Source organism: Manacus candei, unplaced genomic scaffold (assembly GCF_025592945.1).
Source record: "Manacus candei isolate 608988 ecotype Guabito, Panama unplaced genomic scaffold, ASM2559294v1 h1tg000084l, whole genome shotgun sequence".
In the NCBI taxonomy this organism is placed as follows: Eukaryota; Metazoa; Chordata; class Aves; order Passeriformes; family Pipridae; genus Manacus; species Manacus candei.
In genome coordinates, this window is record NW_026138132.1 from 4,147,592 (window position 1) to 4,173,128 (window position 25,537).

A 25,537-nucleotide genomic window follows, 5' to 3' on the forward strand; every position below is an offset into this window, starting at 1 on the left:
GGGGTCCCCCAGCCCTCCTCCCCTTGTTACTCTCAGTTCCCCCTGATGCCCTTGTCACCCCCCACCCCCAAATCTCCCAGAGAAGGGGCAGACCCTGGAGAAAAGGCTTTTTAATGCGCAGTGGGGGGGAGGGAGGAGCAGCAGGGGCTGAGGAGGAGGAGTGGGGCTCCCCAGCCCGGGCCAGGGTGGCCACCACGGGGTGGAGAGGGGGCTTAGAAGCATTTTCGGTGGACGATGGAGGGTCCGGCCTCGTCGTACTCGGGTTTGCTGATCCACATCTGCTGGAAGGTGGAGAGGGACGCCAGGATGGAGCCGCCGATCCACACCGAGTACTTGCGCTCCGGGGGGGCGATGATCTGTGGGGAGAGGAGACATCAGGGGGCACCCCTGGATCCAACCCCCCAAACCAGCACTGGGACAGGACTCATGGAGCCACTGAGGTTGGAAAAGACCTCTGGGATCATCGAGTCCAACCTGTGACCCAACCCCACCTTGTCCCCCCCACCATGGCACTGATGCCACATCCAGGCTCTGCTCAAACCCCTCCAGGGACGGGGACTCCCCCCCCTCCCTGGGCAGCCCATTCCAAGGGCTGATCCCTCTCTCTGGGAAGAACTTCTTCCCCATGGCCAACCTAAACCTGCCCTGGGGCAGCTCCAGGCTGTGCCCTCTTGTCCCACTGCTGGTTCCTGGGAGCAGAGCCCGACCCCCCCCGGCTCCCCCCTCCTGGCAGGGAGTTGCAGAGAGTGAGAAGGTCTCCCCTGAGCCTCCTCCTGTCCAGGCTGAGCCCCCCCAGCTCCCTCAGCTGCTCCTCACAGCACTTGTGCTCCACACCCTTCCCCAGCCTCGTTGCCCTTCTCTGCCCCTGCTCCAGCCCCTCAACATCCTTCCCAACCTGAGGGCCCCGAGCTGGGCACAGCACTCCAGGGGTGGCCTCCCCAGTGCCCAGGGCAGGGGCACAATCCCTGCCCTGCTCCTGCTGCCACACTATTCCTGAGCCAGGCCAGGCTCCATTGGCCTCTTGCCCCCCTGGGCCCCCCTGGCTCATGTCCAGCTGCTGTCAGTCAGTCCCCCCAGGGCCCTTTCTGTCCCCCCACTCTGGCCCAGCCCGTGGGGCTGCCGGGGGTTGTTGTGGCCCAAGGGCAGGACCCGGCCCTTGGCCTTGGGGAACCTCAGCCCATTGTGTTGGTGGCCACAATTTGCCCCCCCAGGACCTACTTTGATCTTCATGGTGCTGGGGGCCAGTGCCGTGATCTCCTTCTGCATGCGGTCGGCGATGCCGGGGTACATGGTGGTGCCGCCCGACAGCACGTTGTTGGCGTAGAGGTCCTTGCGGATGTCGATGTCACACTTCATGATGGAGTTGTAGGTGGTCTCGTGGATCCCGGCCGATTCCATGCCTGGGGGTGGGAGGGGGCTGTGTCAGCACCCTGACCCCCCCCCCCCACGCCTGTCTCCTCTGGGCATCCCAAAAGAGCCATCCATGGGTTTGTCCCACCGTTTAGGGGAGCCCCAAAATGCCTCTACGGGGCACCCACAGGAGCTGTTTGGGGTTTATCCCACCCTTTGGGGTGCAAAGTGCTTGGGAAAGCCCCCAAATGCCTCTGCAGGGCACCCAGAGTTGCTGTTTGGGGTGGTGGGGATGCAGAGTGACCACCAGGAACTGGGGGGTGGGCTCACCGATGAAAGAGGGCTGGAAGAGGGTCTCGGGGCAGCGGAAGCGCTCGTTGCCGATGGTGATGACCTGCCCGTCGGGGAGCTCGTAGCTCTTCTCCAGCGAGGAGGAGGAGGCGGCCGTGGCCATCTCGTTCTCGAAGTCCAGGGCCACGTAGCAGAGCTTCTCCTTGATGTCCCTCACGATTTCCCGCTCGGCTGCAGGAGGTGACGGCCCAGGGGCTCAACCCGGTGCCGCCGCGGCACCGCAGGGTCCCCGTGACCCCAAAACGCCCCTCCCTGCCCCCGTACCGGTGGTGACGAAGGAGTAGCCCCTCTCGGTGAGGATCTTCATGAGGTAGTCGGTGAGGTCCCGCCCGGCCAGGTCCAGGCGCATGATGGCGTGGGGCAGCGCGTAGCCCTCGTAGATGGGCACGTTGTGGGTGACGCCGTCCCCAGAGTCCAGGACGATGCCTGGGGAGGGAAGGGAGGTGAGGGAGGGGGCTCCAGGGTGGTTTGGTGCCTTCCCCATCACAGATGAACCCCAGGGAAAGGTGTGTCCGACTCACCGGTCGTGCGGCCGGAGGCGTAGAGGGAGAGGACGGCCTGGATGGCGACGTACATGGCGGGGACATTGAAGGTTTCAAACATGATCTGGGAGGGAGAGAGAGAGGGTTAGGGGGGAGCACGGGGGTCCCACCCTGACCCACGGGGGCTGTGCCTTCCCGAGGTCAGGGCACTGCACGGAAAAACACAGGGATGGTTGCGTTGCGTGGAAAAACAAGTGAATGGTTGGATGGCACGGACATGTGGGGCAGTGCAAGGCATGGAAAAACACAGGGATTGCTGCGTTGCATGGAAAAACAGGTGGATGGTTGGGTTGCATGGACATGGGGGTCAGTGCATTGAACACAACAAGTGGATCATGGAAAATGCGTGGAAAACATGTGAGTGGGTGTGTGGTGTGGGAAAACGTGGGTCAACACATCCCATGGAAATGTGAGTCACTGCATTAGAGTCACGTGGGGCTGTGCACGGCATGGACAGCACGTGGGGCAGCGCCTTGCGTGGCAAATCCCACAGGGCCACGCTCTGGAGAGACCCCTGGGGCTACATAAGCAACTGAACTTCCCACCAGGATCTCTGCCCTTATCCCACACCAAACCACCCCCACCGCCTGCTCCTCCACCCCACCCAACCCCCAGACCCCCCAGACCTTCCTGCGGATTCCGAGGGTCCATCCCCACCCCCGGGGGCCCCTCAGCACCTCACCTGCGTCATCTTCTCCCGGTTGGCCTTGGGGTTGAGGGGGGCCTCGGTGAGCAGGGTCGGGTGCTCCTCGGGGGCCACGCGCAGCTCGTTGTAGAAGGAATGGTGCCAGATCTACAGCAGGCAAAGGACAGTTGGGGCCTCACCCAAGCTGGGGCTGGCGCCCTCTCCCCGTCCCGGGGCTGGGGGTCTCACCTTCTCCATGTCATCCCAGTTGGTGATGATGCCGTGCTCAATGGGGTACTTGAGCGTGAGGATGCCCCTCTTGCTCTGCGCCTCGTCGCCCACGTAACTGTCCTTCTGCCCCATGCCCACCATGACACCCTAACGCCAGCAGGAGAGACGAGGCCTCGTTACCCTCATTGCAGGGGTTGGGGCAGGGTGGGGGCTGCCCCTCAACCCCCCTGGGTACCCACCTGGTGCCGGGGCCGCCCCACGATGGAGGGGAAGACGGCGCGCGGGGCGTCGTCGCCGGCGAAGCCGGCCTTGCAGAGGCCGGAGCCATTGTCACAGACCAGGGCAGTGGTTTCCTCCTCACACATGGTGGGGCTGGGAGTGGCTGGTGCTCAGGGGGGACCTGGGGGAAAAGCTGGGGCCGGGGGGAAATGGCGTTAAGGGTGAACGGGGGAGGGGGTTGTCCCGCGGCACTGCATCCAGCTCTGGGTTTGGAAGGGTTGGAGTCCTTGGGAATGGGCAGTCTCACAAAGTCCTCTGTGGGCTGTGCCGAGGGCTGGCCACCCAGTCTGGCCCCGGTGTGGTGAAGCTGGGAGTGGGGTGATGCTCATTCCCCGTGTGCTGCTCCACGCTGGTGCTGCTCCTCCATCCTTCTCCAGCTGGTGCCCAAAATCGGTGCCAAAGCCCCCCCCGGGGAGCTCCAGTGTTGCCAAGCCCAGCTGGTGCCCCCCAAAAGCAGGCAGAGGGGTGTCAGGTGATGCCCCCTCATCCGGTTCTGTCTCAGCAGCCTCCTGCTGCATCTGCTCCCAATAATGGGACAAACCCCAGCCCTTCCTGGGGACTCCCCCCCCTACACTGGGGGATGTGCCCCCAGATCCAGAGGGAAGTAGCAAAAACCTTGCAGGAGCCCAGGAAGCAAAAATCCCCAAATCCCAGGGATTTCTGGAAGAGCACAACCTGCCTTGGGCCTCAGCCCAGAAAGCAAAAAATCCCCAAATCCCAGGGATTTCTGGAAGAGCACAACCCGCCTTGGCTGCAGCCCGCTCTTGTCACCTCTGGGAAGCCCCCGGGGTTGGCACCCCCTCTGTGCCATGCAGACTGAGCTGGGGCCGCCCCATGAAGGCTGGGGCACCCCAAACCCCCCCCCCCCGGGGTGTTATTCCTTCCCCTCTCCTCCCAGGAGCTGGGAAGCAGGGCAGGGCAGGGCAGTACTCACCACAGAGGCGAGAGCTCCTTTCCTCTGGGACCGAGCCCCGCTGTGCCGTGGGTATAAATACCAGCGAGCCCCAGGAACCTCAGAGGCGGATCCTCTCTAAACAAAGACCCTAAATAGGCTCAGTGATGGTGTGTTGGCCATATGGCCATATAAGGTGTTTTATTTCATTAAATTGACCTCGGGCTGGTGGTAGGACCCAGCAGTTTAATTATTGTAGGAAAAATGTATGTGGGGATGCTTTGGGAGGCAACGGCCCAGTTGTGAGTCTGTTCCTTTTATGCTCCGCTCCGATAAACAAGTGAGACACAAGTCCTTATAAGTGACAGGCTCGGAAAAGGGAGGTGGAAGTAACTGCAGTTCCTGGGGAGAGCATGGAGAAACCCCACCCGGGGGGAGGTGGGTGTGGGGGCTCCACCGTGGGGACACCCCGGAGCTGGGGTGGGAATTTGGCACTGCTGGGAAGGCCCTGGGTCAGTGCATCGCCTCCTCCCGGCCTCAGCTCCCCGGGATCTCTGGAATTCTGCGCTTTGGAGATGCCTCTCCTTGTGGTTTTCTCTCTCTCCACCCCCATTTTTGGGCTTTTGGTGTCCCAAAGCCCCTCAATTCCCTAAATCCTCAGCCTGAGCCGGGCCAGGAGTTGTGAGTCCGAATCCCAGCCCCACACTGTGGGTGCCCCCGGGACGATCTGGGAGGTGGGATGAGCCTGGAGCTCCACAGGGCTCTGTGGGTGTTGGCCCCTGGCCCCCCTGCCTGGACACGGCCCGGGGGGGCCGCAGCCACCCCAGCCCTTGGCAGTGGGAGTGGAGCTGCCAGGCCCGTGGCCCTGGCAGAGGCCAACCAGCAGCTCCCAAACTCCTGCTGCCTTTTTAAGGGCAACAGGCCCACACTGGGAGCTCTCTGGAACATCCAGGGGAGGCAGGAGAGGTGCCCAGGAACCACCACCCAGAGCTCGGGGAGCTCGGGGGGCACAAGGGGAAACTGAGGCTGGGGGGCCCGGGATGCTCCCTGTGCTCAGGGACATCCCAGCACTGGAGCAGGGGAAGGAGCTGCAGGTCCCACCACCACCAAGGGATCCAAAGGTCCTGTCCCCCCCATGGTCCTGCAGGGAGAGGACTCTGGGCTGTCACCCTGTGGGGCAGGGCAGGGACACAACGTCCCTCCAGCTTGTTCACAACTTTAACATCCCGTAGGGATGGTTCTGTCTTGGAAGGAGGGAGCAGCATCTGGGCTGTCACCCCATGGACACGGTGTCCCCCCAGCACTCCAGACTGTTCACACCTCCAGAGTCCCCCAGGGATGGCTCTGTTCTGGGGGGAAGGAGCAGAATCTGGGCTGTCACTCCATGGAACACGGTGTCCCCCCAGCACTCCAGACTCTTTACACCTCTAACATTCCCCAGGGATGGCTCTGTCCTGGAAGGAGGGAGCAGACTCAGGGCTGTCACTCCATGGGACACAGTGTCTCCCCACCACTCCCAGCCTGTTCACACCTCCAGTGTCCCCCAGGGATGGCTCTGTCCTGGTTATTCCCTTTCCCTGGGGAATCTCAGGCTGGATTTGTCCCCTGGCCATGTACTTGGTGTCCCCCCCAAACCCTCTGCCCCGGGGTCCTTCTGCTGCCTCACATCCCACCCCGGATCCCTTGGGACCCTGCCAGACATGAGGTCACCGAGGAGAAAGGCTGTTAAAAAAAACAACCAAAACCACCTTACAAAAAATTAACCCCAAACCCAGCAGTGGGGGTGGGAAAAGGGGTTGGATGGAGGCAGAGGCTGGAGAGAACCAACACGGAGAGGGTGCGACTGTGCCAGGGGCTGCTGGCAGGACCCCATCGCATTCCAAGGTGGGGGGACAAACCCAAAACCTCAGAGACAACCCAAAACCTCAGAGACACCCCTGGATCCCGGGCTGGCACAAGGGTGGAGCATCAACCCCTGGCCCCGCTCGGCAGCTCCGAGTCCCATCCCTCCTCCACCGCGGGGTTTGTGGGCACACGCGGGTCGGCTCCAGGCTCCCCATCCCTGTGGGATCCCCCCCATCCCTCGGGATCCGCCATCCCTGTGGGATCCCACCATCCCTCGGGATCCTCCATCCCTGCGGGATCCGCCATCCCTGTGGAATCCTCCATCCCTCGGGATCCCCCATCCCTGCGGGATCCCCCATCCCTCGGGATCCCCCCATCCCTCGGGATCCCCCATCCCTCGGGATCCCCCATCCCTCGGGATCCCCCATCCCTGCAGGATCCCTCCATCCCTGCAGGATCCCTCCATCCCTGCAGGGATCCGCCATCCCTGCAGGGATCCCCCCATCCCTGCGGGATCCCCCCATCCCTGCGGGATCCTCCATCCCTGCGGGATCCCCCCATCCCTGCGGGATCCCCCCATCCCTGCGGGATCCTCCATCCCTGCAGGATCCCCCCATCCCTGCGGGATCCTCCATCCCTGCGGGATCCTCCATCCCTGCGGGATCCGCCATCCCTGCGGGATCCTCCATCCCTCGGGATCCCCCATCCCTGCGGGATCCTCCATCCCTGCAGGATCCCTCCATCCCTGCGGGATCCCCCATCCCTGCGGGCCGGCCCGGCGGCAGCGCAGCCCCGAGCGGAGCCCACGCAGCCTAAAAAGGCAAGGTTGGCCCCCGCAGCCAATGGAGCCCCGGCGGGCCGGGATGCTCTCAGGAACGCCAGGCATCCCGCGGCACGGGCGCGGGACGAGCAGGGGGCAAGCCCGGCTTTACCGCCGGATTTCAAAACTCCCGGCGCTCGGTCCGGCCCCCGGCACCTCCCTCAAGGGAACGGTCATGCCTGGAACCTCCCGGGATGCTGCCGGGGATGGGCAAACCGGGGAAAAGAGGCATGATCAGAGTCTGTTCCCATCCTGAAGTGGAGATAAACATCACTCCCTGCCTGCAGGAACACCCCGGGCACTCAATCCAGACACTAAACCCTTCCTACAAAGCGTTTGGGGCCAACTCTTCCCAAATCCAACCCCGTTTTGGGTGATTTTGAGGTGGAACAGTCACATCTGGCACAGCTGGAGAGCCAGGGTGGGTTGGTGGGACCAGGTTATCGACATCCATCCCGATCAACAAACTGATGGCTCAGGGACTCCAAGTGAAAAAACGTGATGGAAAAGCCAGGAGCTCAGGGAGCAGGGCTGGGAGTGAGGTGGGAGCTGAGCCCTGACTGAGGAACTGGGCCCTTCCTGCTCTGAGGAATGTGGAATATTCCCTGTGAAGGTTTATCTGTCACTGGGATGACACAAAAGTGCTGAAGTGCCACCAGCTCCACTCTCTGGCGGGTGCTCAAGGCAGCTCAGACCTGAGACCTGGTGGGATGTGGAGTTGGGATAAATTCCTTGGGATATTCCCCACCAAACTGAAGGAATTGCTGCTTGGAAAGATGGGATTTCCCACTTCATGTCCCTGCAATGTTCTGGGGGAGCTGCTCCGTGCTGTGGAATGAACAATCCCACACCAAACTGCAACCCCCTCCCGAGCATGGTTCAAATTAATTAGGTCTGAAAACAAGTTCCCACAGATGTCCTGAAGGCCCCCCGCTCCCCCCCCCCTCCCTGTTCCCAAAACTGGCTTTGGAAAAGCTGGGAGCAGCCCTTTGTCACGCAGGAGCTGCTGCAAACACACCCCAACCCCCAAACAAATGGATCCCCCCCCGCCAGACCCCCCAACCCACGGGGGGAGCTCAAAGAAAACAAGTGGCACAAGAGAGCCAGCCCAGATAATCTGATCCATGTGTGTCCACCGGAACACGGAGGGGTGTTGGATGCACGAGGACGTGGATGTTTTCATGCCAGGTGGGAAGGCAGCTCCAGCCTCCCCCAGCCCAGCACAGCCATGTGCCGACCATCCCTCTGCAGGGGGTGGGGTGTGGGTCACGCTCAGCCCTGGGCCCAGCTGCCTTCCACCTTGGAATTCTGCTGCTTCCTGCCCAGTGAGGGTGGAGGCTCGGCCTGGAGCACAGGGAAGGGAATTCTCTGCTTGGCATCCCACTAAAGCACCTCGGAGCAGGATCTGGTGGTACCGCACGGCAGCGACGTCACGGAGAGCTCGGGTTTGGCAGGGACGGGCTTCCAGCTGCTCTGGGAAGTTCAGGGGCAATCAGGCTGTGGGATCTTGGAGGATGGAAGTGGCCAGAGCAGCTGGAATTCCATCTGGGAGCAGTGATGGCAGCTGGGACACCCAGTGCTCCTCCACGGTAACACCACGGGCTGAGAGGATCCCAGAGCCAGGAAAGGGAATAAAGTCACCAGACACCCCAAACACTGCTGGGATGAGGGAGATCCTGCAAAGCTGTGCCCCGTCCAGGCACCTTCATTCCTGAAATGGGGATCCCAAAGGAGTTGAGTCCCCTCTCTCCCTCCCCAGGCAAAGATCCGAGTACCAGGAAGCAGGAGTGGCTCAGCTCAGCAGGGCTGAGTTCGTGAGGGGGGAGAGGGGTCAGGAGGGTTTAATCTTAAACTACAGGAAAGGTTTATCTACTCCTGGAAGCTGCTCTAAGCCCACAGTGACCTGCAGAGAGGGACAACACGGGGCATGGGTTAATTTGGGCAAGTCCCAAAAGCACTTGAAGAGGTTTCCACACCTCGTGGTTGCAGCAAATCATGGGGAACCTCCCCAGGAGGCCGTTCCAGCCACGGATTAGAGTGTTAAAAACTGCTTTAGTGTTGGCTCCTGCCTCTGAATTCCCAGCTGGCTTTTCCCCACACCTTGGACCTCAGCAGGCTCCAGGCACTGAGGATCCACGTGCTCCCAAGGAGGTCAGGGATGTGATTCCACTGGAAATCCCACCAGCACTGGGGGAGGGAGGGGAGGGATCTCTACACGGTGGGAATCATGTGCTACAGGAGGGACCAATCCCTAAGGCTGAGAGGAAGGCAGGAGGTTCCTGTGAGCGGATAAGGCAGGAGGATTATCGGAGATCCAGCAGGACAACATCCCTCTCCACCACTGACACGTGACTGCAGGTCTGGGAGAGACAAAGAGAGGGGACAGGGGGTTATTCAGATGTTCCCACAGCCCAGGTGACACGACCTGCAGCCAGAGTCCTTCCCAGAACAGCCCTTGGAGCCGTTCCTTGGATCACACAGTGACCACAGCAGGACACAGAAACAGATCCCTCTCCCAAACACACCCCTTTGTGCTGCCTCGCCCTGTTCCTGCAGGGAGGAGCTCCCCATCACTCCTCCAAGCCCTGTAAAACGTTGGGAAGCTCCTGCACCTCCACCCTGGGAATCTGAGACCGGCCCCTGCCAGGCTGAGCCTCCTCTCCTGTCACAGTCCAGCATCCCACAGATTTAACTCCAGTGAAGGGTCCAACACACCAACTCCCCACCCCACAGCCCCCAGTGCCTGGGGGGGACTCACCGTGAAGAGAGGGGGGTCTTTGGGGTGTGGGTGGAACCCTTTCTGGCGGCAGGACGAGATCTCCTCCAGGCCGTGCTCCGTCAGCCGGAAAAACCCCGTCCTGGAGAAGGGAACACAGCCAGGAGCACAGGGACCTCCTGTGGCTCCACCTCTGCAACCTCTGCAGGGACAGCCACGTCCTCTGGGCCTCACAGAGCACCTTTGGGGCAGCTCACCTCGGGCAGGGGCAGAGATTGAGGCTGAGGGACAACCCTCTGGGATGTCTGGGACATCTCTTCCTGGGAAAGCCCCCCTTTCTGGGACACCCCTCTTCCCAGGACTCCTCTGTCTGGGACACCCCTCTGTATGGGACATCCCTCTGTATGGGACATCCCTCTTCCTGAGACACCCCTCTTCCCAGGATAACCCTCCTCCCAGGACACCCCTCTGTCTGGGACACCCCTCTTCCCAGGACACCCCCATCTGAGAGACCCCCTTCTTGGGACATCACTGCCTGGGACACCTCCTTTCCTGGGACATCCCCATTCCCAGGACACCCCTTTTCCTGGGATACCTCTCCTCCTGGGATACTCCTCTTCCCAGCCCCAGGGCTGCAGATCACCCTCCTGTCACAGGTGGGCAACCACTGCCCAGATCCAACCCCCTGATCCTGATCCTGATCCTGATCCAGCCCAGAAGAGCTGTGCAGTCCCACGTGTGTGACCTGGCATTTTATCTCCACACACAGAGGAAGGGTGTGGTAAAACAGCCCAGGCAGAAGGAAAGGCCTTCCCCACCCCACATCCTGGTGTCCACACTCACTCCTGGTGTCCACCCACGCTCCTGGGTGTCCATACTCACTCCTGGTACTTGGGAGAGCACACGATGGCGATGGACTCCGGCAGCATCAGCTGGTAGGAGCAGTGGGTGTGCAGGTCCACGCTGGACAGGAAGGCTGTCTGGGTGGGATGGGTCTGGAACAGGCAACACATGGACAGGAGTCACAGCAGGCTTGGGAAAAGGGTTCCAAGGGATTGTGTCTGCCAAAGGAAGGCTGTGACAGAGGAGACACAGCTCCTGGGATGGCACAGGGGACACACTAAGAGGGGTTTGTGTAGAATCCCAGAATGGTTTGGGTTGGGAGTGACCCTAAATACCATCCCATTCCATCCAGGGACACCTTCCACTAGCCCAGGCTGCTCCAAGCCCCATCCAACCTGGCCTTGGACACTTCCAGGGACCCAGGGGCAGCCACAGCTCCTCTGGGAATTCCATCCCAGCCCCTCACCACCCTCACAGCCAAGAATTTATTCCCAATATCCCATCTAATCCTGCCCTCTGGCAGTGGGAAGCCATTCCCCCTTGTCCTATCACATCATTCCATGCTCTTGCCAAAATTCCCTCTCCAGCTCTCTTGTAGCCCCCCATTTTTTTTGGACTGTCTTAAAAGACCTGCTCCTCTTTTCCATTTGAAGTACAAAAGGAGTTCTACATTCCTGTCCCACTGCATGGAAAAGTCCTGCTTTCAGGCCCAACACTGTCCTTGCAGGGAATTCACACCTTTCTCACACCCCATCCTGCCCTGGCACTTCAGGATATCCCATTCCAGAGGGCTGTATGATCCCTGACAGCCTCACCCAGCTCCTGCCCACAGTTGGATTTCACACCTGAACTCCTGCTGGAAGCTCCTTTTGCTGGTGAGGTTTTTGTTGCCAAGGCCAGCAGAAGGGGCACAGGAATTCCAGAGGGTCCCTGGGTGTGACAGGGCTGGCAGGGCAGAGCTGCCCCCTCAGGGATCAGGCACAGGCAGCACATTCCCCTGTCCAAGGCTGTGAGGCAGCAGCTGCTTTCGAGAGATTACTCAGCAGCTCCAAACATTTTCCTTGGCACGGATCCGACTGCCAAGGGCTCCGTGGGGACAGCAGGGAATTGCTGCAGCCAGGGAGGACTCTGGAACTGGCACATCCCATGGCACAGCTGCCTCAACAGCAGCACCACTCCAGGGACATAGCATGGGAGAGGTGTCCCTGCAGCAGGAGGGTTTGGGATGCCCTGATGGGGCCTCTGGAGTTGGATTTTAGCTGGAGGACACATGAGCTGCATGTCCAGGACCCCCCTTGCACAGATCCAGACTGGTTTGTGTTGGAAGGGATCTCAAAGATCAGCCAGTTCCACCCCCTGCCATGGGCAGGGACACCTTCCACTGGCCCAGGTTGCTCCAACCTGGCCTTGGACACTTCCAGGGATCCAGGGGCAGCCACAGCTCCTCTGGGCAACCTGTGCCAGGGCCTCCCCACCCTCACAGCCAAGAATGTCTTCTTAATATCTAATCTAGCCCTGCCCTCTGGCAGTGGGAAGCCATTCCCCCTTGTCCTGTCCCTCCATCCCTTGTCCCCAGTCCCTCTCCAGCTCTGGAGTCCCTTTAGGCCCTGGAAGGGGTTCTAAGGTTTTCTCTGGGCAACTTGTGCCAGGGCCTCCCCACCTTCCCAGGGAAGAATTTCTTCCCAATATCCCATCTAACCCTGCCCTCTCTCCTTTCCAAAGGGCCTGATGCTTTGGGAAGGGACTCAAATGTAAAACAGGCCAGGATTTCTCCAGTAGAGTAGCGAATGAGACTGTACCAGAGGGAGGAACCCAACTAGAGAGAGAAATCAAATCAGAGGGAGAAATCCAACTGGGGGGAGAAACTCAACCAGGGGGAGAAATCCACCCAGAAGCAAGAGATCCAACCAGAGGGAGAAACCAAACCAGAGGTGAGGAACCCATCCAGAGGCTGCTGCCCACTCCACACCATCTCCTCCTGTAACTTCTCCCCCCCCAGCCCTGCTCCCCCAGCCCTGTCCCTCCAGGCTGAAGGCAGGGGCAGGAGGCACTCACATGGATCCAGCCCAGGGTGACGAGGCCGTGCTGGTCCTGGATCAGGAACAGCTCCTCCTCGCTCTCGGTGTTGCAGTAGTCGGGGCCCCCGTGCTGCTTGGGCACGATCACGTGGGTTATGGTGAACTCATTCCTCATCTGCAGGGCAGGGGCAGCACAGGGGGATCAGGGGGAGCACAGGCACCCCCAGACACCCCTCAGCAGGAAACAGGGAGCCGAGAGAATGCCTTAAGTTTTGGGAACTTCTCCTCAAGAAGCCCATGCACCGTGCAGGTGCAACTCCCAGTTACTGACAAAGGAGTCGCGGGGTTTTCTTCCTATTTCATTTTCCCTGCTGTGCAGAGCACCCACAACAGCTCAGAGAACACCCACTGAAGCAACTCAAGAGGATGCCTCATCCCTAAATAATCCCCAGTGTCTGGAAGCAGCTGGATGGCAGGAAGTTGCTACTTCAAACAGCTCCATTTCAAAGCAAACCCCTGCGAGTGACTCAGGGCTGGAGCTGCCAACGAAACCTGGACACGAAAACTCCTGGGGAGAACAGTGTCCTGTCAGCCCTATGTGGCTGAAATCACCAGCTGGGACATCCCAGTCCTGCTGGCACCCAAAGGACAAGTCCCTGGAGCTCCTGTCCCCAGGACTGTCCCCAGTGCTTGTGGCAGGTACACAGAGTCATCAGCAGCAGAGAGGAAGCCGAGTGGGGACTCTGGTTGGCACTGAGTGCCAGGGTGAGGAAATCCTGACCCAAAAGCCTGGAAAGGGAGAGGCAGATCACCCCTACTGCTCACAGGGAAGCCTGAAACTGCACTAGAGAATTCCAGGACAAAGATCAGGGTCCTGCAGCCATTTCCAAAGCGGAGGTGCCGTGACAAACAACCCCTGTGCCGCTCCAAGGTCTCCTGACGGATTGTCCCCTTACCAGCTTCCCACAGAGGATCCCACAGGTCTCCACACCCCGCACCGTGTTGGCATCAGCCAGCTGGAGGAATTTGTGGCACAGCTCCCTGGGGACAATGACCTGGCGAAGGACATCCACTCCTGCACCTGTGGGGAATGGGAGCGCAGTGAGACACAAGCCAGGGGAGCAGAAATGGTCCCTCAGGGCAGGCCCTGAAGGGATGAGACTGAAAAAATGCACCTGGAAGGGTGGACTGCTCTGGCTCTGCCCCTCCAGTGGCACCAAGAGATAAATGTGTCACTGGGACACTGATAAAGGACAGGCACCACCCCTTTGACAAAGGACAAGCACCACCTCCTTCAGAACAGAGAGGGGAAGAATCCTTCAGCAGGGTGTCAAAAATGAGCCTTTTGTTTGTTAGGAAAAACGAAACCACACACACTCACAGCATGTTATTTAAGGTAGGATGTGTCACTGGGCAAGAACCAGTCACTGGACATGTCTGGATGAGTATTTTGGAGCTGTGTTTGGCAGGATTTGGTCAGGAGGATTCAATCAGCCCGGCCAGGAATTAAACTCAAATCTCCAAGAAGTGCTTAGATCAAGGAAAGGCAAATAGGCTGCAGAGTCTGGAACAGCAGAAAGACTGCGCTGGAAGAGCATGGAGGGTGCATTCCCAAGAGGAGACAGTTCTCCCAAGCCCTGCAAACCTTTACTGAACAACAGGGACAACATCCAGTGACTTGGAAGAGCAAACCTCCAGAAGAGATGGAGCCAGGAGCAGATAATTCCAAGAGCCTCCCAGACAAACTGGCCACATTTGGCTCAGCCCCAGCAAGGGATAGGGATGCTCCCAGAGGTACTAACTGGTTTCTGTGCTCCCCAAAGCACTGGGCTTCAAAGATCTGTCCACAACGGGAGGTCTGGGTGGGACGGTCCCCGCTGAGGGACTTGCTGGGTGAACTGAAGACACTGGAACCTTTGGGGTTAAATCAGTCGGGGGCTTTTCCACTCCAGGGATGAGGGGTCCATCCAGAGACTCTGGCTCTGGCTTCCCAAACTCCTGCACTATCCTCAGGCGTTCCTTCTCCAGCTCCTGGCGCCGGATCATCTCTTCGAAGGCGTGGAACTGCTCCTGCTCTGCCTGCTGCTGCTTCATCAGGGCCACCCGGCTCTTCTCCTCCTCCAGCTGCTGCTGCAAAGCCAAAGGGGGTGCAAATTATTCTTCCTCCTCCTTCCCTAAGAAGAAGTATCCCAAGGGACATGAGCAGAGACGGGAACATGGAGCCTCTGTACTGCAGACCCTCAGCAATCCCAGGCTGCTTCGAAAGGGTCTGCAAAGAGCATTCCTTGCAGGAAGCTTCAGCTTGCAGAGATCCACACTTCCATCAGGAGAGCCAGCTGGACCAGGGCACCTAAAACCTCTGCCTTACCCTCCCTCTTCCACAGAAGCACAACTCCAGGTTGTTTTCCCTCTATCCTGTCTCCCAAATCACACTTGTCTGCAGCAAAACTGATCCTGGAGGTTTCTGTTTTGCCCACACAACCCCACATCCTTGCCCACGCTGGGTTTCTGGATCACAAAACCTGGATCTTGTGTTGGGACAAAGAGAATTAACCAACCAAACAGCCCCAACTCGGGATGCACAAGGAAGAGAGACTCAGATGAACCTACAGTGGCAGCAGGGCCAGCCCTGGGCTGCAGGGGGGGATCCCCACAATGGACATTCCTGAGCACCCAGGGAGCCCTGGAGACTTGCCCTCTCCCAAACCCTTGGTGGCTGAGGGTCTCCTGGGGAGCACAGGCCTGCAGTCTGCTCTCACTCACCTCCTGCTCCTTGTACTTAGCATAGTCCTGGGCGTACCTCTTTAGCAGCTCCTCCTTGAGCTCTTCCGCTCTGGGAAAGGCTACTTCCTTCAGTTTCTGGGGGAGAAACGCAGGAAAAGTCTGAGTGCCAACAGAACCGGCCCTGAGCAGCTGCAACAACCCCAAACCCACCCCCAAAATCACCCAGCAGTGCTGGCCTTTGCAGCATTAAGCATAGGAGCCGTGGCTTCTTGTGGCTGTGAGGAATCTCCAAGGATTCCCTGGCAAATCTCACCACGTTGAGCATCCAGCTCCCATGCATGGAAAAGCCATGTGGTCTTTAAAAAGCAGGGAGTTTAACAGGAAAAAAGGACACTCCAATGATCAACAGAAAGTAAACTGGACACCAGTGTAAATACAGTAGGGTAAGAAGAGTCCAAACCATAACTCAGAGAATCATGGAATTGTTTAGGAGGAAAATACCTTCAAGATCATCAAGTCCAACCTTTCCCCCAGCACTGCCATGTCAATCACTAATCCATGTCCCCAAGTGCCACATCCAAGTGTTTTACACACTTCCAGGGGTGCTGATTCAACCACTGCCCTGGGGAGGCTGTGCCAGGGCTGGACAACACTACTGGGGAAGGAATTTCCCCAATATCCAACCTAAACATCCCCTGGCACAGCTGGAGGCCGTTCCCTCTCCTCCTGTCCCTTGTTCCCTGGGAGCAGAGCCCGACCCCCCCCCCAGCTCCCCCCTCCTGTCAGGGGGTTGCAGAGCCAGAAGGTCCCCCCTGAGCCTCCTTTTCTCCAGGCTGAGCCCCCCCAGCTCCCTCAGCCCCTCCTGCTGCTCCAGCCCCTTCCCTGGCTCCGTTCCCTTCCCTGGACACCTCCAGCCCCTCAGTGTCTGTCTTGGAGAGGAGCCCAGAACTGAACTCCCAGGGGTCAGGACTGCCTGGCCATGCCAGTGTTTGTGTGGATCACCCATGCCAGAGCCATGAACACCCAAGGTCAACGATGCCAAGACGTTTCCCTTCAGGACCTGGCAATGTCACCACTTACTTTGACCGTCTCCCTCTTCTCGGGGATGACGGCGGTTTTGTAGTCACGGTGCTGGGGCAGCTTCTCAATGAAGAGCCTGGAAAAACGGGACAGAAACTGCAGTTTGGGATCATGGCAGGAAGGGACAGACACAAGACAGTCAGTGGCACTTTGGGGGTACAGATCCCTGGGTCCTGTGCTGCCCATCAGGACAGTCTTTCTGCAGGAAAACCTCCATCGCCCCTTGGAGCTGTTCATGGCACACAGACCTCGTTCAGTCCCAGGGGAGCACCTCACACATGCTGTAATTCCACCTGGACTCTGGAGATGATCCTCAGGGATGAATACATTTGTTTTGAAGAGAACCATTAATAAGCTGGTCTGAAGCACCAAGGGCACAGCAGTGATTCAGGAGGTGCTTGGGCACCTGCCGACCCCTCGGAGCATCCCGGGATTTCAGTCCCAGCACAAGGACTCGGCTGACTCAGTGCTCACTGTCCTTCTGCTCACAGGGACAGACACTGTGCATCAGAGGGGAAACAACTCAGACCTTGAACAGGGAAAACTTGCTAAAAGCAAGTTCCCAACATCCCCAGCTGCTGCATTGGGAAACTTTGGGCTCTGCAGCTGGAGCAGCCCCAGGTATTCCAGGCTGGAGGGGAATTCCTGTGCTGGCTTTTGGGAGGGAAATCACAGCATCATCCCACTGCCAGCATGGGAACAGGTTCAACTTTGGCTCCTCTACAAATGGGATAACTGTTTTCCCCCTCATAGAATCCCACACTGGTTTGAGTTGGAAGGGACCTTGAAGCTCATCCAGTCCCACTCCCTGCCACAGGCAGGGACACCTTCCACTATCCCAGGTTGCTCCAATCTGGCCTTGGACACTTTCAGGGATCCAGGGGCAGCCACAGCTTCTCTGGGAATTCCATCCCAGCCCCTCCCCACCCTCACAGGGAGGAATTCCTTCACAATATCCAACCCAAATCTCTCCTGTTCCCCCTTACCCTATGACTCTCTGCCCATGTAAAAAATCCCTCTCCCTCTTTTTCACAAGCCTTCTTTAAGTGCTGGAAGGCCACAACGAGGCCCTTCCACGGAGCTCTGCAGGACATGGAGGTGAAGATGCAGAGAGAGTTGTCCAGGCACTGATACCAGGGGGAAAGCCCATAAACACAGGGCAGCTCCCTCTGGCTCAGGCTTGGGACACTCTGAGTTACCCTGTGACCAAGTTCCCAGTGGTGACAGGGTGCTCAGGCTGAGCTCAGGGTGGGCTTAGCTGGGCCCTTGTCTCCTGCAAGTGGAGCTGTCCTGGCTCTGGGCATCCACAAAGCTTTGGGATTAACCCCAAACCCCTGCCCTCCTCCCTGGCTTTTTCCCACACAGCTCCAGCATCCAAAGGATACTCCAGCTCCAGAGAGCAGCCTCGTTCCCAGGCACAAGGAACAAGGGAATAAGAGGACTGGACTGTGCCCCAGGGAGCAGCATGAACCAAGCAGAGCCAAGAGGGAAAAACTCAGCAGGGACAGAGTGAGACTCTTCACTCGGAGAAACCCCTGTGTGTGCAGTAAACAAACCCAGCTGCTCCAAACTCTCAGTCCTCTGGGAGAAGGAAGGACTTTTTGCCACCCTGAATGCTCCTGGTTGCCAGGGAGAGGGTGAGGATGCAGGATCAGCACCCATGGAGCCCTAGAGGAGCCGTGGTTCCACCCCAAAGGCCCAGCAAGGTCCCTCTCCCAGCTGGTGGTGTGAAGTAGGTCACTGTGTCGAGGAGACACAACAAGGCCCCGAGCGCTGCCAACAGCTCGTGGATTAAAATGGAAGGGATTAATTAGGGAGGATTAAGAGCAGATGCTGGGGCTGGGGAGGATGGAAAAACCAGCAGGGACAGCTGGGTTTCCACAAGTCAGGAAGTGGGGAAAAAGCAGGCAGGAGGAGGAGAGGAGAGCTCAGGCAGCAGAGGAAAATTCGGGGGCAGGAGCAGCAGCTGAAGGGGCAGAGGAGGGGCAGGAACAGCCCATGTCTCCCACCAACAGCCCCACTGAGGTTTGGCAGGACCAGAACCTGCAGCTCCCACCTCCAGGAGCTTTGGGCTTGTTCAAACCTCTGCTGTTCCCCAGTCCACTGGAGCAGCAGCTGCTTGGCACCGAGCAGCCCCAGCCCAGGCTATTTTTAAGCCCAGCTCTGGAGCACAGGCCAAGCTGGCAGCTCCCAAATCCCTGTGACACCCCCAGAGCTGATCCCAGCAGCACCAAACCAAGGAGCCCAAGCACCACACAAAAGTTGGGTCTTGTTTCTTTTTTCTTTCACATTTGGCTCTGCCAAAATCGACTGGAGTGTTCCTGGGGGGATCCAAGGAAAACAACCACTCAGATCAATGGAAAATAAGCTGCTCAGGACGACAGGCAAGGAAAGTCTTATCAGGTGACAAGATATGGGTTAAAATCCAGCCTGGTTATTCCTAGAGATAGCCATGGAATCATGGAATGGCTTGGGTTGGAAGGGACCTTAAAACTCATCCAGTTCCACCTCCTTCCATGGGCAGTGACACTTTCCACTATCCCAGGTTGCTCCAACCTGGCCTTGGACACTCCCAGGGATGGAGCAGCCACAGCTTCTCTGGGAATTCCATCCCAGCCCCTCCCCACCCTCACAGCCAACAATTCCTTCCCAATATCCCATCTAACCCTGCCCTCGGTGAGTTTACAACCATTCCCCCTTGTCCTGTCCCTCCATCCCTTGTCCCCAGTCCCTCTCCAGCTCTTCTGGAGCCACTTTAGGCCCTGGAAGGGGCTCTCAGGTCTCCCTGGAGCCTTCTCTTCTTCAGGTGAGCCCCCTCAGCTCTCCCAGCCTGGTCCCATTCCTAGGAAAGGGAGAGCAGAGCAAGTCCACGAGAGGCTCCAGTTCCCAGTGGATCAGGACATGCCCTGATCCATGTGGATCTTGCCCTTTGGATCAGGACATCTAGAAAACACCAATCCCACTGCTTGAGCTTCAGCTTCCCATCTTCATTTACAGAAACAAGATGGTGACATTAAGTTCATATCTTTGGACAATCCAGGGCAGCAGCTCAAACTCAGCAACGCAGAAATCCCACCAAGGGAAGGTTTTCCACCCTCCTGGCAGCCCAGCCCAGGCTGAAAATTCCAGGAAAGCTGCTGGAAAGAGCCACCCCAGCACCTCTCCGAGCTACAGTGAAACAGCCAAGGTGCTTTGAGTTTGTTTAGTTAAAAAGTTCCTCCTCCAGTCCCAGCTGCGTAACCAGCCTGGAAACCTTCCCAAGGGTTTTACACTTCCCAGCTCCCCGTGCAGCCTCCCAGGGCCCTGCTCCCATGCCCATAAAAGCTCAGGAAGTGCAAGGCGGGAAGAAAAGCCTAATCAGGGAAAAATGTGTTGGATTTCAGGGGCAGGAACCTGCACAAAGGGCAGGGAGGGGAAATGCCCACGGAGGTGCCAACCATGTTCTGGGGAAGCAGGCGGTGTGGGCACAGCACAGACCTCACCAGGGGCACTGGGTGGGAGGGGCAGGATTTTTCCAAAAAAACCTACAGGAACAGGCCACTCTGACATTGGGGTATTTTCTGAGGATCACAATTTTCAGCCCCATAAACACCAACAGGGCATTGTTGAGGGGTCTGGGAGAGAATTATAATCCCTCTGAAATGTAAAAACAAATCTGACACGTAAAAATAAATCTCCAACTGGTCCCTGCTCCTGAAAGAGGGACTCACTCCCTGCTGTAAAAGGCTGTAGTAACCTAAGAGTAAAACAGGCTTTGAAAGTGGTTTATCAGAGAAACCACCACCCAACCTCAATCCTTTCCAGGATACTAGATACTGATATTCCTGGTGATGGATCCCTGCCAATCCATATGATGTCACAACCGACCTAGTGAAAAACAAGGCCAATTTAGCCCCTTCATGGTGATAAAACACCTGGAGGCTTTGACTTACAGGTGGACAAACCCCTCTGTTGCTGACAGGAGTCTCCAGAAGGACAGAGGAATCCAAGATCAGCCTCTTTCCAAAGGGAATCTCATTAATTAATACATATAAATATCTCCAAGGGGTATCAAGAGGATGGTACCAGACTTTTCAGTGGTGCACAGCAACAGGATGAGGAGCAACAGCCATAAAGTGAACCATGACAAGTTCCACCTCAACAGGAGGAAGAACTTCTTTCCATGGAGGAGGTGGCAGAGCCCAGGGAGGGTGTGGAGTCTCCCTCTCTGGAGACATTCCAAACCCACCTGGAGCCTTTCCAAACCCATCTGGACATGTCCCTGTGTCACCTGCTCCAGGTGGGTTGGGGTTTGCACTGGGTGATCTCCAGAGGTCCCTTCCACCCCCAACAATTCTGGGATTCTGGATTCTGTGAAGGGAGTTTTGTCTGTGGGTTTGTGCCTCACACCTTTATGACATCTCCTGCTCAGTCCCACCAGCCAGAGCTCTGAGTCCCCTCCTCAGAATAACCTCTCCTGCCAGATCCCACAGTCCTCCCCAGGGGAGAACAGACCCCAGTCACACACTGTAATTCCCAGTGCCCCCAGACCAGAACCCCCCTCTAATTCCCACAGCACCTCTCAAAATAAAGTGCCCAAACCAAACCACCCCACCCAAGGGACCCCAGTCTCCAGACCCTCCCTGGCTCACCAAGAGAGCTGTGGGACCCCAAATCCCAGAAGTCCCTTCCACCCCTAACAATTCTGAGATTCTGGACTCTGAGATTCTGTGAACTGAGATTCTGTGGGGTTTTGCCTCACACCTTTTATGACAATTCCTGGTCAGTTCACCCCAAACCCCAGGGTCTCTTCCACCCCTAACAATTCTCGATTCTGTGAACTTTTACAAGTCATCTGCTTCTGTGTGTTTGTGCCTCACACCTTTTATGACATCTCCTGGTCTGTCCCACCAGCTGTGGGACCCCAAATCCCAGAGGTCACTTCCACCCTTAACAATTCTGGGATTCTGGATTCTGTGAAGTGAGTTTGTGGGTTTTTACTTCACACCTCTATGACGTTGCCTGGTCAGTCCACCCCAAGCCCCAGAGGTCCCTTCCACCCCTAACAACTCTGGGATTCTGTGAACTTTTACAAGTCAGCTGCATCTGTGGGTTTGTGTCTCACACCTTGAGGTGAAACCGTGGGGAGTCACCTTACATCTGACCCCCTAAAAGAGCCTCCCCATCCTGGCTGTCCCCCCCAAAACAGCTCCCCCTGCTCTACCTGTCCCTCAAAACAGCCCCCCTGCCCTTCCCCTCTCTAAACGAGTGGAGGACCCCCCCAGCCAAAGCCCCCACAGGCCCCCACCCCCCACAACAGAGCAAAGGGACCCCCAAACCAGATCCCCCTTCCTAAGGAAGAGATCCCACAGTCAGAGCCCTCCCAACCACATCCCCCTTCCTAAGGAGGAGATCCCACAGTCAGAGCCCTCCCAACCACATCCCCCTTCCTAAGCGGAAAGATCCCTTTTATGACCCCTGCGGGTCAGCCCCACCAGCTGTGGGGACCCCAAATCCCAGAGGGGCAGAGCAGAGCTCTCCCAGCTCAATTGTCCCTGGCAGAGTCAGGGCACGGCTCAGCCCCCAGCCCAGAGCCCAGCCCAGCCCATAGCCCAGCCCAGCCCCATAGCCCAGCCCAGCCCCATAGCCCAGTCCCAGAGCCCAGCCCAGCCCCATAGCCCAGCCCAGCCCCATAGCCCAGTCCCAGAGCCCAGCCCCTGTGCCGTCCCTTACGTGATGTACTTGTTGTAGAGGATGAAGGCGTGCTCGGCGTTGCCCTCCCCCGCGTACACGGCCGCCATCCGCAGCATCTCCACCCCCGAGCGGTAGTAGCGGCGCGGGGGGATGTCCTCGTTCACCTCCACGCTGCTGCCCGCCTGGATCAGCCGCCGCACCCGCTCCTCCGGGGGCAGCCCGCGGCCCGGCATGGTCACACACATCCGAGCGGAGCCTGCGGGAGCACGGCCGTGAGACGGGAACGGCCCCGCCGGGAAGGGACGCGCGGGATCGGCCGTCCGAGCCCTGGCACGGCACGGACACCCCGGCCAGCCCGGACACACGGACAGTCCCACGGACACCCCGGCCATCCCGGACACCCCAATAATCCCACAGACACCCCGGCCATCCCAGACACACGGACAGTCCCACAACACACGGACAGTCCCACGGACACCCCGGCTATCCCAGACACACGGACAGTCCCACAGACACCCCGGCTATCCCGGACACACGGACAGTCCCACAGACACCCCAACCATCCCAGACACACGGACAGTCCCACAGACACCCCGACCATCCCAGACACCCCAACAGTCCCACAGACACACCAACTATCCCAGACACCCCAATAATCCTACAGACACACCAAAAGTCCCACAGACACCCCAATAATTCCACAGGCATCCCAACAGTCCCACAGACACCCCAGCTATCCCAGACACCTCAAGTATCCCAGACACTCCAACGATCCCACAGACACCCCAACTATCGCACAGACACCCCAATAATCCCAACACCCCAACTATCCCACAGACACCCCGACTAACCCAGACACCCCAACGATCCCACAGACACCCCAATAATCCCACCCTGTCCCTGAGAGCATTGTCCAAGCATTCCTGGAGCTCTGGCTTAAACCACGGGGATCCTGTTCCAGTCCCTGTTCCAGTCCCTGTTCCAGTCCTGAGCTGCCTCATCCACACTCCTTAGGATTGTCTTTCCCTGACACAAATCACCCCCACTTGGCAGAAAAACACTTAATCCACAAGTCAAGCCAGGTCCTGAGGGAGAAATCTGGGAAAAGCCTAGCTCTGTTTGGACACAGCACTGGGATATTCACCCCTATGACCTCAAAGCAGCTGCACGTTCAGTCCCCAGCATTAATTTATATAATTTAATATATATGTATATATATATATAAATATAATAAATAGAAGTATATATTATATAAAATTACACAAATTAATATAATAGATATAAATAGATAATGTATTATAAGAAATAATATATAATATTAATAAAATATAATATATAGCTGTGTTTTAATATATGTACATATAAAATTAATAGCATATAATAGATATAAAAATAAATAATATAGCATAAGATAATATAACAATATATTAATAAGGTAATCTAATATATTGTAATATAATGATGTATATTAATAAAAGTAATATTATCTATAATATAATATAGAATGTATAATATGTTATATATATTAATGAAATTATTATAAGATGTAATTATATATATGTGTGTGTGTGTGAATAAACAGAAACTAATATAATCATGTCAGTCCCTGGACATTAATTTCAAGCTCTGCTGGGTTTGGTCCCTCCAAATCCCACTCAAGGCAGCTCTTCCCAGTTGTTTCTCCACAGGACAAACCCAGTGCTGGTGCCCAGTTTGGGATCACAAAGCCAAGGAATTTCCCAGGAGCAGCTCCCCAAGAGGTTTCAACTCTGCAACCTTTTCCTTCTGGGATATGGACGGTGCCAAAGGATCCTCCCAGATCCCTCCTCACCCAACAGGCTCCATCCCAAACTCTCAGTCCCTCTCTCCCAGTGCTGTGAGAGGCACTCCCATGATCCCAGGAATGCTGCACGCTCTGATCCATGGGGCTGCTTCCCAACAAACCCTCCTCACCCACGGCAGGAGCCAATGGATTCCACGGGGAGGAAGCGCCCAGACCGAGCCCAGGAACCTCCACAACGCTCCTCCTGCTCCACCAGGAGCAGGTTTTCCTTGGAAAAGCCACTCTGGAGCCACACAAGGGTTAAACTCCCTGTAGAGTCACAGAGCGCCTCCCAAGCCTTCCAGCAATTCCACAGTGCCAGGATGGACTGTGGCTCCTTCCCGAAGGAGGAAGGAGGAAAAGGCCCCAGCTGAACCTGGTGGAGGAGGACAGGCCCTCCTGGGCTTATCCCGGAGTAGGAGCCCCTTTTTCCCATGTTTCCCAGCCCCCACAAGCCCCTTTCCCTGTGGGATTTGGCTTCTCTGGGATGAGACAGTTCAGCTCAGGGGGGGCTTCAGCTTCCCCCCCCAAAACTGATGCTTCTGCTGGGGGTTCAGCTGTCCCCCTTCCTCAAGCCAGAGCTCTGATCTCTCCCCAAAATAATCCCCCCCCCCACCAAATCCCACAGTTTTTCCCATGGGAGAACAGACCTCACTCACCCCATAACTCCCAGTGTCCCCAGAGCAGAGCCCCCCTCTGATCCCACAGCCCCCCCTCCAAAATAAAGTGCCCAAACCAACCCCCCCAAACTGCAAGCCCCGAACTCCAGCCTCTCCCCAGCCCACCAGGAGAGAGGGAGACCCCTCCCCAAAATCAGAGCCCCCCACAACCCCCCAAGCCCTCCTGGGGAGAGCAGAGGAGCCCCCCCAAGACCACCTGATCCCCCCAAAACAGCCCCCCTGCCCATCCCACAGCCAGACCCCTCCTGACCAGTTCACCCTTCCTAAAGGGAAGGATCCCACAGCCAGAGCCCTTCCTGACCGGATCCCCTTTCCTAAGGGGAAGGATCCCACAGAGCCCCTGTGTATCCCCCTGCCCAAGGAAAACATCCCACGGCCAGAGGTGCCCCTGAGCAGTTCCCCCTTCCTAAGGGAAAGATCCTCCTTCCTAAGGGAAGATCCCACAGCCAGACCCCCTTGACCAGATCCCTCTTCCTAAGGGAAACATCCCCTTTATTAAGGAAAAGATCCCACAGCCGTATCCCCCCGACCAGATTCCCTTTTCTGAGGGGTCCCACAGCCAGTGATTCCTCAGTGGATCCCCCTTCCCTAGGGGAAAGACCCCCCTTTCTAAGGGGAAGAATCCCCCAGCCGGACCCTTCCTGAGCAGTTCCCCTTTCCTAAGGGGAAGATCCTCCTTCCTAAGGTGAGAGACCCCCCAGTCAGAGACTCCCGAGTGGATCCCATTGCCAAGGAAACCTCCCCCAGCCAGACCCCACCTCATACAACCGGTGACCACCCCAGTCCCGCTCCCCCAGCCCCTCAGGCCGCTCCCCCATCCCCGGGATCTCTCCCCATCCCCGGGGCCCGTCCTGGACCTGCCACCGCCTCCCCTCGGCACTTCCGGGTTCTTCCTCGGCCGCCGCCGCCCCGCCCCGACTGCCTCGCTTCCGCCGACCAATCCGACGCCGCCGCCACATCCGGGCACCGCCAGGCGCACCGCCCGCTTCCGCCCGGCCGTGCCGCGACTACAGCGCCCTCAGCGGGACGTCGGGCGTGATGACGTC

General features: G+C 57.8%; 2 protein-coding genes across 3 annotated transcripts; both read right to left on the bottom strand.

Moving 5' to 3' along the window:
* Nucleotides 1–94: 94 nt before the first annotated feature.
* On the bottom strand, nucleotides 95–4,475 carry ACTG2 (actin gamma 2, smooth muscle). The gene is made up of 9 exons (XM_051811900.1): nucleotides 4,313–4,475; nucleotides 3,339–3,511; nucleotides 3,118–3,246; nucleotides 2,926–3,036; nucleotides 2,223–2,307; nucleotides 1,966–2,127; nucleotides 1,681–1,872; nucleotides 1,219–1,400; nucleotides 95–356 (listed from the first exon to the last, which is right to left on the bottom strand). Exons 2-9 carry the CDS (start codon nucleotides 3,462–3,464, stop codon nucleotides 213–215), a joined length of 1,131 nt encoding a protein of 376 aa, XP_051667860.1. The 5' UTR covers nucleotides 3,465–3,511; nucleotides 4,313–4,475; the 3' UTR covers nucleotides 95–212.
* Nucleotides 4,476–8,038: 3,563 nt separating this feature from the next.
* On the bottom strand, nucleotides 8,039–25,455 carry STAMBP (STAM binding protein). 2 transcript variants are annotated; one of them, XM_051811879.1, is made up of 10 exons: nucleotides 25,349–25,455; nucleotides 22,029–22,245; nucleotides 16,317–16,392; nucleotides 15,276–15,371; nucleotides 14,315–14,639; nucleotides 13,469–13,593; nucleotides 12,550–12,687; nucleotides 10,534–10,646; nucleotides 9,694–9,793; nucleotides 8,039–9,295 (listed from the first exon to the last, which is right to left on the bottom strand). In XM_051811879.1, the coding sequence occupies exons 2-10, from the start codon at nucleotides 22,232–22,234 to the stop codon at nucleotides 9,239–9,241; spliced, it is 1,236 nt and encodes a 411-aa protein (XP_051667839.1). In that variant the 5' UTR covers nucleotides 22,235–22,245; nucleotides 25,349–25,455; the 3' UTR covers nucleotides 8,039–9,238. The 2 variants fall into 2 exon arrangements, with proteins under 2 accessions (XP_051667839.1, XP_051667838.1); XM_051811878.1 differs by having other exon boundaries at nucleotides 14,315–14,642.
* Nucleotides 25,456–25,537: the final 82 nt, after the last annotated feature.